The sequence below is a fragment of the Pelophylax lessonae genome (genome assembly GCF_965119305.1).
Source record: "Pelophylax lessonae genome assembly, chromosome: 9".
NCBI classification, from domain to species: Eukaryota; Metazoa; Chordata; class Amphibia; order Anura; family Ranidae; genus Pelophylax; species Pelophylax lessonae.
The window spans coordinates 216731441-216743700 of NC_138776.1; the positions used below are offsets into that span (position 1 = coordinate 216731441).

General features: G+C 41.8%; 2 protein-coding genes across 2 annotated transcripts in view; one reads left to right on the forward strand and one right to left on the reverse strand.

The window, feature by feature from the left end:
- Positions 1–12260, forward strand: part of LOC309563331 (uncharacterized protein) — a gene marked incomplete at its 3' end in the record, with an annotated part of 417962 nt that overhangs the window by 348276 nt on the left and 57426 nt on the right. The gene's annotated exons all lie outside the window — the stretch shown is intronic.
- The window catches only part of MTG1 (mitochondrial ribosome associated GTPase 1), a 49694-nt gene that overhangs the window by 13000 nt on the left and 24434 nt on the right, over positions 1–12260 (reverse strand). The window contains exons 8-9 of the mRNA XM_082268505.1: positions 8808–8904; positions 2321–2402 (exon numbers count right to left, since the gene is read on the reverse strand). Of these exons, the coding sequence (XP_082124631.1) occupies positions 2321–2402; positions 8808–8904 (179 nt within the window). The remainder of the gene's footprint in view (positions 1–2320; positions 2403–8807; positions 8905–12260) is intronic.

Consider the following 12260-nt stretch of genomic DNA (forward strand, 5'->3'; position numbering starts at 1 on the left):
CGTATCAGCGGGGAGCATAGATAGTTTCAAAAAACTATTAGATGTACACCTTAAAGACCACAACATACAGGGGTACACAATGTACGGTTAAAAGCAAACACACACACGCATCATGGGTTGAACTGGATGGACTTGTGTCTTTTTTCAACCTCACTAACTATGTAACTATGTAACTATGATTACTGTAGTAATGTCACTGGTACCCCCAAAAGTGTCAAAAATGTTAGTCAGGGGTCCGATCTGTCCGCCGCAATGTCGCAGTCCCGGGAAAAAAAAAAAAAAAAAAAAAAAAAAAAATCGCAGATCACCGTCATTACGCGTTAAAAAAAAAAAAAAACAAAAATGACAAAAATCTTTCCCTTTGTTAGTAAACGCAATAACTTTTGCGCAAACCAATCAAAATACGCTTTTTGCAATTTTTTTTACCAAACATATGGTAAAAAAAAAAAATTGGCCCAAAAATGTAAAAAAATTTTGATTTTTACTTTTTTTTTTTGGGAATTTCATATAAAAAAATGTGAAAAATATTGTTATTTTTGCAAAATTGACGATGTTTTTTTGTTTATAGCGCAAAAAGTAAAAATCACACAGGTGATCAAATACAACCAAAAGAAAGCTCTGTTTGTGGGAAAAAAGGACGTCAAATTAGTTTAGGTACAGCGTCGCACGACCACGCAATTGTCCGTTAAAGTTGCACAGTGCCGAATCACAAAATAGGCCCTGGTCAGGAAGGGGGTAAAATCTTCTGGGGCTTAAATGGTTAAAAGACAGGCAATACTACACAAGGGTGGCTGCAGCCATGTTAAAAGGAAAACACCAGAAGGTTTGATTTCCAATATTTCTAAATTGAATCAAAGTCTGGGCCTGTAGGAACCTAGGCTATCGCTCTATGAGTATCTGCAGGCAAATCCTCTAGATTAAGGGCACTTAAGCTGGATACACACTATCCAACTTTTGTGGTTAGATTTCCTTCAGATTTACCTTTTCTATGTAGTGCAAGGGCCTGCCAGATTGCATACAAATTGAAAGTGTTTAGGTCTGACCTCATATTATATGGTTTTGGTAAGTCTAAAGGAAAAAGTCTTCAGAAAAACCACCTCTCCTAGCCTGGGAAAGGCCATGGTCCTGGGAGTCACCAGGTAAAGCCTCATCACTCAGTGATGGCAGAGTGTCTGAGCCTACTACCTCAGTCTGCTCCAAGGATGTCAAAGTAGTTGGTAAGTCTACATCAGAGACCCCAGAGAATGTGAGACAGGACCCTTAATACCCTTTCTTCAGAGGTTAGGCAATAATGTGGGTGAACTGAATGAAATATGACAAACACTATCATAACTGAAGTAAAGATGTCTACTGTGAGAACATCAGAGCCAAAAACACCAGAAGGGAGGAAAGTAGGTTCAGATACACAAGCTAATGCTGATCTCTTAGGCAGAAGTTTACAGGTGTCAGAAAGGGCAAGCCTTCCATCTCCTAAAACACAGAAAGCCCCCTTTGAACTCAGGGTCAGGCATTATGGCAACTAACACGGGACTGATTAGAAGCAGTAGAAGCTCACTCAGAAATAACAAGTTCCACTGAGTTTCGTATGGAATTATGGAATCTGGTAGCCAGTCCCAGAGCTGGAGCAGTTAGGCTGCTGCCAATGCCCTGAGAGTATTGAAATGAAGATACCCCCTTTCTGACAGCTTTACCACACATAACAGTGAGTCTTTAAGATGGAACTAATACTTGTGACAACTGCCCCATTTCTGGTCCTGAAAAGCACATCCAAAGTGACCTTCCACCACTGCAGTAGGTTACATGTAGCAGAGGCCAGTACCAGGTACTTACAGGGGTGCACTGCAGTGAACAATCTATAGAACTGTCACAGAGAATTTGTCAAGCAATTTGAGGAAAGTCTGTTCTCAATAAGTAAATGCAGAGACAACCCAGGAGTAGAAAGATCTGAAGCGAATTTACAAGCAACTGAACTGACGAAAGACCTCATGAAGTTGCAAACTACCAGAGCTGGAAAGAAATACTCCTCCTGCTAGGGGCACCAAACTAAACTGTGGCATGGCTGCTGTATTAAGGGTTAATAACCTAGGGACAGCTTACAGTTTTTCTGTGCTAAAATCCCTTTCCCCTGTACTGTAGGTGGTGCAAATCACCTGTGTGATTGGATCCCGAGTCCTTCAAAGGATGATAGAGAAAGTAAAGTTACATTTTAAACAGATCCTTCAGTTGTATGAAGTTGATTGAATTTTTATCTATTTTTTTAGGTTACCAAGAATTAACAATATGGTAATTTACTGTAATTTTTTGCATTTTTCATTCTCACCTGTGTTGAGGGTAATTATTTAGGGTATACAGGAGATAATCAGCTATGATTTCCTCTCCCACCAAATGATCAAGGATTGTTCCTAAAAAAATAAAAATAAATAAAAATATTGAGTCTATAAAATAGTTTACACACTGCTATATAGCATTCTGCAGTGAAAATCCCAGTGTATGATCAGACTTTATACAAATGATAAATTCTGGTTTTGGAATTCATATTCACAAAAAATCTTGGAAAACCTTTCCCCATAAACCTATTCTTTTACGTATAGTCAATATGTAAAACCATTTATTTATTTCCACACTGAATTTCAATTATTTACAACCTACTCCTACTTTGAACAATCTGGAAGTTTGTAAATTTATTTTGTGAAGATTTCCACCCATTTACTCTTCCTTCAATTCTGTGACACATTATCATTAGGCCCTGTGGATAGGAACTGCTGTGTCACACATTTCACAGAGTCTGAACTACACATGCGCTGAGGAGGAGGAGTTTCAGGAGGCGGAGTCAGTACAGCAATCACTGTTTGCAGGCAGCAAGGTACTATGGGATATATAGTCCTTAAAAATCAAAAGTGAAAAGCAGAGGAGAAGCTGCAAAGCATGCAGGGATTCCAGGAAATTGTGGAAAGAGATGGCCAGCAGACAGACAGCACTCACAACATAAAAAGAGGTTTTTCAAGCAAGCTTATATTGGATTGTAAATAACTTGTTTGGAATGCCATGACAATGCTGATGTTAGAAAATGAAATTGTATGCTGTGGCCATAGATATCCTTTATGGTTTTCCACAAACAATAACAGATATCTCACATTTTTTCTTTACGACCAAACAAGCCATAGCCCATACTTGGAAAACCCTTTCCATTAATTTCATCCTTTTGCTGTATGATTTGCTGCTACCACTTTCTGACAGTGCAGTCTTATTGAGGTTAGACAGCATTAACACCATGATGAAGGGGGAGTGCCTAAGATTTAATTAAAATCCTTTTCGTATTCTATGATCACTGACGTGGCACTTTCACTGCTTGCTTATCTTTTCAGACTTAGTATGGCGGCTGCTATAAAACATGTTTCATAATTTGCAATATCCAAGACAACCCTATTACATAGTTAGTAAGGTTGAAAAAAGACACAAGTCCATCTGGCTCAACCAATAAAAAAATTAGTAAAGAAAACCCAACCATACAATCCCATATACACAATCCTATACCCACAGTTGATCCAGAGGAAGGCGAAAAACCCCAGCAAAGCATGATCCAATTTGCTACAGCAGGGGAAAAAATTATTTCCTGATCCCCCCGAGAGGCAATCGGATATTCCCTGGATCGACTTTACCTATAAATATTAGTACCCACTTATATTATGTACACCTAGGAAAGAATCCAGGCCTTTTTAAAGCAATTTAGTGAGCTGGCCAGAACCACCTCTGGAGGGAGTCTATTCCACATTTTCACAGCTCTTACAGTGAAGAAACCTTTCTGTATTTGGAGACAAAATATGTTTTCCTCTAGATGTAAAGAGTGCCCCCTTGTCCTCTGTGTTGACCTTAAAGTGAATAACTCAACACCAAGTTCACTATATGGACCCCTTATGTATTTATGCATGGTGATCATATCCCCCCTTAATCTCCTCTTCTCAAGAGAGAATAAATTCAGTTCCTCTATTCTTCCTTTAATACTTGGATATCCACTAACTTGGACTTAGCAAAGGGCTACTAAAAAGTGTCAGGAAGCCTTTTCTTAAACTATATCCTAATATCTAGTCTTCCTGTGGTGATATTTTGGGACCATATAGAAACAGCATTTTTTTCCCTGACACGCACATTATATAAAATACGTACAGTGTTCAACTCTGCACAAAATTATAGGAAGATTGTTTGTTAGATATTTCCAACTCAGCACAAACTTAAAAATGTTATCAATGGCAAGCAAACAGTTGAAGATAACTTGGTGAAGCAATAGAGGTATATGTCACCTGCCAGCTTATCACACTGACAGACACAATTCAGAAAGAAGATTCAGTTTGTGTGCATTGACTGCTTTATGGTTCAATAATTAGCTAAGTCATTGGATTGATTTACTAAAGGTAAGTCCACTGAGCACTATACGTGCATTTGGAAGTGCAGTCGCTGCAGATCCGAGGGGAAGATCTGAAAAGAGAGGAAGCTCTCCTAATTTCTATCATCCAATCATGTGCAAGCAAAAATGCAGTTTTTTTTTTCCTTTCATGCCCCCCTAAGATCTACAGCGACTGCAGTTCACAGTGGATTTGCCTTTAGTAAATAAACCCCTAAGACTTAACATTATTCCCAGGTTTTGTACCAGGGAAGTTAGAGGTAGTGTAGGTAAGGAAGAGCAGGTTGTTAATATTATCCCCATAGAGTAGTGGGTAATAATGTCCGACAGGATTGGGGATGCCACTCAGTGCACTTCTTGCGGCATGTATGCGTTCCTTGATGAAACAATCGAGGACGAATACTGCTGTGCAAGATGTGAGCGACTTGTTGCTCTGGAAGCCCACATCGTGGATCTAGAGAACACAGTGACAAGACTGCGTGGCATCTACAACCTGAAAAGGAGCTTGGACATTACCCAGCAGGCGCTGGCAGGGGTCAGCATAGAGGAGGGAGGAATAGAGGAGACGCAAGCAGCAGAGGTACGCAGCTGGGTGACTGTTAGGAATGTTAGGGGGAGGAGAGTCAGGGAGGCCAGTCCTGAGTTGGTACACCCTAACATGTTTGCCGAGTTGCAGGTTGAGGGGGATATCAACTCAGGGGTGGCAGAGCTGGAGCATGCGCCCTCCCCCAGCTGCCAGGGGAGGGACGGCTCCAGGAAGAAGGGGGGCCGTAACGCAGGAAAGGTTAGACAGGTTGTGGTAGTTGGGGACTCAATTATCAAGAGGACAGAGAGGGAAATCTGTAAAAAAGATCTCGTGAACCGAACAGTTTGTTGTTTACCGGGCGCCCGAGTTCGGCACATCGCAGATCTGGCAGACAGATTGTTGGGCGGGGCTGGGGATGACCCAGCGGTCATGGTGCATGTGGGCACTAATGACAAAGTTAAAGGTAGGTGGAGGATCCTTAAGAACGATTTCAGGGACTTAGGTAATAGATTGAGGAAAAGGACCTCCAAGGTGGTTTTCTCTGAAATACTGCCTGTACCTCGAGCCACACAAGAGAGGCAGAAGGAGATTAGGGAAGTTAACAAGTGGCTGAGGAATTGGTGTAGGAAGGAGGGGTTTGGGTTCCTGGAGAACTGGGCTGACTTCTCAGTCGGCTACCGGCTCTTTAGTAAGGATGGGCTGCACCTTAATGGGGACGGTACAGCTCTTTTGGGGAGAAAGATGGCCACCGAGTTGGAGGGGCTTTTAAACTAGGAGACGGGGGGGAGGGCTCAGAAGTAGAATCAGTCAGGAGGGAGCAGAGGACTGAAGGCAGCTGTAGGGTCAACAGCGACAGTAGGTCAACAACATCAATTGGCGGGTCTGTGCGGGAGAACAGCAGACCAAACAGAAATAAACAAAACCGCCAATCACGTTTAACTTCCGTAAAACTAAGAGGGGTATATGCTAATGCCAGGAGCCTAGCTAATAAGATGGATGAGTTGGAAATGTTAGTACATGAGGAAGACATAGACCTTGTGGGAATAGCGGAGACTTGGTTCGACCCCTCACATGACTGGCTGGCCAATATCCAAGGGTATTCGGTGTACCGGAAGGACAGGGTTGGTAAAAGAGGGGGAGGGGTATGTCTCTATGTCAAGAACAATATAAAGGTGCTAGAAAGGAGTGACATTACGGATGGGATGAGCATGGATTTAGAATCTGTGTGGGTTGAACTCGATAGGGAAGAAGATAAGGGAAAAGTAGTTGTGGGGGTTTGCTATAGGCCACCTAACCAAGGGGAGGAGGTAGAGCTGGAATTTTTAGCACTAATAGGTAAAGCGGCAAAACTAGGATCAGTCATCATATTGGGGGACTTCAATTATCCCGACATTGACTGGGAAGAGGGGACTGCACACTCGCATAAGGCCCGGCTATTCACGGAAACCTTACAGGATAACTACATGTCGCAGTTGGTGGATTCCCCTACTAGAGAGAATGCTATCCTGGATCTATTGATCACTAATGACCCAGACATAATCTCGGAGGTAGGAGTCCAGGACAACCTGGGCTCTAGCGATCACAGGATGATCACATTTAGTATAAATAACAATATAAAAAGGCAAGTGGGGAACATAAGAACCCTAAACTTCAGAAGGGCAGACTTTCCAAAATTGTACTCATTGATGGAAAGGGTAAACTGGGACCAAACCCTGGGATCACTGACCACAGAGGAAAAATGGGAATGCTTTAGAACAATATTAAGCAAAGGCATCTTGCAGTGCATTCCTATGGGGAATAAATTTAGAAGAGACAAAGCCAAACCTGGCTGGCTAAACCGTAGCGTTAAAAAACTTATTAGGGGAAAAAAATTGGCCTTCAAGAAATATAAATCAGAGGGCACAGTATCGGCCTTCCAGCAATACAAGGAGGAAAATAAGAAGTGTAAACACGAAATCAAGATGGCTAAAATCAACTTTGAGAGACAAATAGCGGAGGATAGTAAAAAAAACCCAAAGAAATTCTTTAAATATATCAACAGCAAAAAAACTAGGGCAGTGCATATTGCACACATAATTAACGATGATGGGAGGATGGTTACAGAGGACACTGAAAAAGCAACCGTGCTGAATTCTTTTTTCTCGTCAGTTTTTACGCAGGAAAAGGAAGGGTACACTGACCATGACTGTATGGTTAGTAGTAATACACAGGACTTGCCACTATGGCTAACAGAGGGGGAAATCAGGGAAAGACTGGATAAACTTAACACAAACAAATCACCAGGCCCGGATGGCGTACATCCGAGAGTGCTCAAGGAACTCAGTATGGTTATATCTAGACCACTGTTCCTGATCTTTGCTGACAGTATTAGGACAGGAGATGTACCAGGGGATTGGAGGAAGGCTAACGTGATTCCGATATTCAAAAAGGGCCAGAGACATATCCCGGGAAATTATAGGCCTGTCAGTCTGACATCAATAATATGTAAACTTTTGGAGGGGATGATAAGGGACTATATCGTAGAGTATGCTAAAGACAACAACATCATCAGTAGTAACCAGCACGGGTTTACAAATGGGCGTTCTTGTCAAACCAATCTCTTAGCATTCTACGAGGAAGTGAGCTGTGAGCTAGATAGGGGGAGACCAGTGGATGTGGTGTACTTGGATTTCGCTAAGGCGTTTGATACAGTTCCCCACAAGCGCTTAATTTATAAAATAAGGTCTGCAGGTATCGACAGCAGGGTTTGCTCTTGGATACGGAATTGGCTAAAAGGCCGTGTCCAAAGGGTAGTAATAAACAGCGCATACTCAGACTGGTCTGAGGTAGTAAGCGGGGTGCCCCAGGGCTCAGTCCTGGGACCAACCTTGTTCAATTTATTCATAAACAGCATTGAGGAAGGGATCAGTAGTTCGTTATCAGTTTTTGCAGATGACACAAAATTGGCCAGGGCAATAACTGCACAGCATGAAGCAGATATCCTACAGAATGACCTGGACAAAATTACGGAGTGGGCAACGACATGGCAAATGAGGTTTAATGTGGAGAAGTGTAAGGTTTTGCACTTGGGGACCAAAAACATAAAAACACAATACACGTTAGGAGGGGAACCCTTGGGGGAATCAAAAATGGAGAAAGATTTGGGAGTCTTAGTTGATGATAGATTAGGCAACAGCATGCAATGCCAAGCGGCAGCTTCCAAAGCCAACAGAATATTAGCATGCATAAAGAAAGGGATGTATTCCAGAGATAAGACTATAATCCTTCCACTTTATAAAACTCTGGTCCGACCGCATCTGGAGTATTCTGTCCAGTTCTGGTCGCCAGTCCTCAGGAGGGATGTGTTGGAGCTGGAGAAAGTCCAGAGAAGGGCAACTAAACTGATTAGGGGGTTGGAGGACCTTACCTATGAAGAGCGGCTGCAATCGCTCAATTTATTTTCCCTGGAGAAAAGACGTCTGAGAGGGGACATGATAGCAATTTATAAATATCTTAATGGGGATCTCAGCTTAGAAGAAAAGCTGTTCATTCGAAGGAATTGCATGAGGACTCGAGGACATACAATGCGATTAGAGGAGAAGCGTTTTAACCTCAGGCAACGTGGGGGGTTCTTTACTGTTAGGGCTACAAGATTGTGGAATTGTCTACCACAAGAGGTGGTTTCTGCGGGTAGTATGGTGACTTTCAAAAGACTCTTAGACTTACATCTCAAGGATCAGGAGATTGAGGGCTATGTTAGATGATTACAGTCACACACACCTACACAGGTTGAACTGGATGGACTATTGTCTTTATTCAACCTCGCCTACTATGTAACTATGTAACATTATATTTAACAATGTGATCTGTTTAGTCATAGTTTCATAACAAACACGGTTTTACCACATAGCGCTAATTTCATTCCTGTCTCAACATTCTCAATACGTGGGGAGAGAACACCAGGAGTGTCCAAGAGGTAGATTAGAGGATTTTCAGATACCTGCACAAATATATAAGAAGAAAAAGTAATGAGAGACGTCCTTGATTTTACCCGAACTACAAATATTATCCATTTGAATTTATTAAACTTGACTTAAAGTGGCTGAAATGAAAAAGAAACAAAGCATATTTTCCTCAATCCATAGCACCTATGTGTGGATCCCGCCTGCTCTCCCCTACCTCTGCTATCTGCATGAGGGATTTCAGTTTTCTCCAACACAAGACAATCCATGGTGACATCTGTTCCCCTAAGCACTCAGAAGGTAACTGGCAGCCTAAGATGTGTATGTTTCCCTGTGTACAGGGGGTGTGTCCATTCACTTCACTCAGGTGTCAGATTACACTCAGCTTGCAGTGTGTCATCAGATCCCTTGCCTCCTGAAAGTTGAGAAATCCCATTTATCTGTGTACTTTGGAAGACTCTGGAGAAGAGAGGACTGCAGATAAACAAGTACACAGCTTACGGGGAAAGATTTGTTTCATCACTGTTAACACCTGAGGCTAGTCAATTCAGTGGGTTCCATTAACCACTTGAGTACAAGCCTGTAATACCCCTTCATTACCAGGGCATTTTTCAGTTTTTTATCGCTGTGATAGTTTGGCTGACAATTACTCGCTGTCAAGTAACACTGCACTTGCTTTTTGTGGTATTAAATAGCCCTTTTTTTTTTTTTTTACTATTAACCACTTCAGCTCTGGAAGGTTTTACCCCCTTCCTGACCAGGCCATTTTTTGCAATAAGGCACTGCTTTGCTTTAACTGACAATTACGCAGTCATGCAACACTGTACCCAAAAAAAAAAAAAAAAATTGATGTCCTCTTTTTTTACAAATAGTTTTCTTTTAGTCGTAGTTGCCTCTGCGGTTTTAATTTTTTGTGCTATAAACAAAAAAAGATAAGACAAATTTTGAAAAAAAAAAAAAACAATATATTTTTTAAAATGTAAAAAAATCTAATTTCTTTATCAATTTAGGCCAATATGTATTCTGCTACATGTTTTTGGTAAAAAAAAAAAAAATCTCAAGACGCGTTGATTGGTTTGTGTAAAAGTTACAGCGTCTACAAACTATGGGAAAGATTTTTTATTTTTTCTAATATTAATGGTGGCAATTAGTGATTTTTAAAGGACTGCTACATTGCGGCGGACAAATCTGACACTGTGATACTTTTTGGGGACCAGTGACAACAATACAGTAATCGGTGCTAAAAAAAAAAAAAAAAAAAAAAAATGCACGGCCACTGTATAAATGACACTGGCAGGGAAGGGGTTTACATCTGGGGCGATCAAAGGGATAAGTGTGCTCCTAGGGAGTGATTTCTAACTGTGGGGGGAATGGAAGCACTAGAGGAAAACAGAGATCGTTTTTCCTGCTTAGCAGAAACACAAGATCTCCATTTTCCTCTGTGACAGATGGGCGGTCTGCCTTGTTTACACAGGTAGACCCCCCCCGTTCTGCCTTTCCTCAGAACGATCAGCAATGGCCCCTGGACCAGCTGATTGGCTCCCGCTGTGTCCAATAACAGCATGAGCGGGGCTCCGGCAGCGTGCATGCTCCAGATATCATGCACAAAATCACATACATGTACAAGATTTAGCGCAGCCAGGCTGCCTTGCCACAGTATATAAGCGGCAGGGTCTCCGGAGTGGTTAAAAAGGAGAGAAGACCCAACAATTTTGAAAAGAAAAAAAAAATTGTTTATCTTACTTTCTGTTAAAATAAAAAAGCAGAATAGTAAGAAAACCCACAAAATGAGTTTTTTTTTGGAAAGTAGACACACCAAGGTGATCTCATTTTCGCCACAATATTTGGAAATGAAGAAACATGCCGTTATTAATGAAGTTAAACACAGAGCTGGATAATGGTGGACTAGGAACAATAAATGTACAGGTAATACACATACAGTGGTGGGATGGAAATGAAAGGGTTAATGTTGAGATGTACAGAATAAGGGTGATAAATAAGTTAATGCACAGGTGGTAGCATAGAGATAGTATGTGTAAGAGAGGAGGGGGCATGAAGGGTTAATAATGATCCCTAATGTATGTCACTGAAACAGAATGAATGAAGTTGCAGCTGCTGATCCATTCATTCTGTTCCCAATCATTATCACTATGATCTCCATCCTTCCTCTGTTGTAAGGGGAAGAGAATAATGACCAATCAAAGCAATCACATGGCACCCAGCCCCTTGGATTGGTTGGGTACAGTGTCCCTGTGTTCATAAATGGCGCTGGGTAAATAAAGGGCTGACAATCTGCAGTGGAAAATGGTTAAAGACCCCAGCAGTGATATCAAAAGCAGAAGCCAAAAGGTTTTCAGGAGTGAAAGTTTGTCCATATATCCTCTACAGCAGTGGTTGGCAGATTGGTAAATGTGAGGGGCCACAAGTATTTCCACTGACATGTCCAGAGTGCCACTTTGTTTTTATACATGTGTCGTTATTTATGAGGGTGGCATTAAGAAGATGCTAAAATATAAAGTACTGCCAAAGGAGTTTTCTCCCCTTTGCTCCTCGAACTTAATAGCGATCAGACCCGATTTTCTAAACACTGGTTCCAACACATTGTCTCCAACCCAGGTTCTGGGTAGAGATGAGCCCAGGGTGTCTTCATAAGTCAACTCTAACCCAAATGGTTACTTTGTGGAAGAACATCTGGCACAAGTTATGTGTGGGGGATAATAGGATCTGTGCTGGGCAGGGGGTTGAGGTTGTTTGTTGCAGGGAATGGAAAAGTGAGGACTTGTGGGGGTGGTAAAATATAAGGATTTGTGATAGAAGGCAGGCTTGGGGGAAGTAACGCTTATGCTGGGAAGGGCGATTTGGGGAGGATAAGAGATTTTGTGCTAAAGGGTGGTGTTGGGGGGGGGGGGGGGGGGAGTTTTGCTGAAAGGGTAAAGTGGGGAATAATTAATTTTGTACTCCATTAATGTAGTGGAAGCTTTTTCTTTAGTGCTGAGGTTTACATGTGTTTGTGAGACTCTTACTTGTGGCACAGCAATCAAAGCAATACCTCATAGGTACAAAGAGGCTTGGGTTGTGAATAACCATGGCCCTTAAGCCCTTCCCATTATTAAAAGTTTGTCCACACACATTGTTTGTTATGCCGTGCACAGCGTGCAGCACTGTGACGGTACTCATCGTCACAGGAAGTGAAAGACAGACACTTAATGGTTTGAAGTGGGACAGTAATATTTTTCAGCAATATCTCTCAAGAAATATGAAGATTTAATCCCACTTTACACTGCTAGACCTATAGCCTGCTGTTATGAAGTCTGACTCCTAGCAATACGTAGATGTGTATTCCATGTACTTCAATGTAGGAGACGGACAGATTGTCATTGGCAGTTTTGTCCTA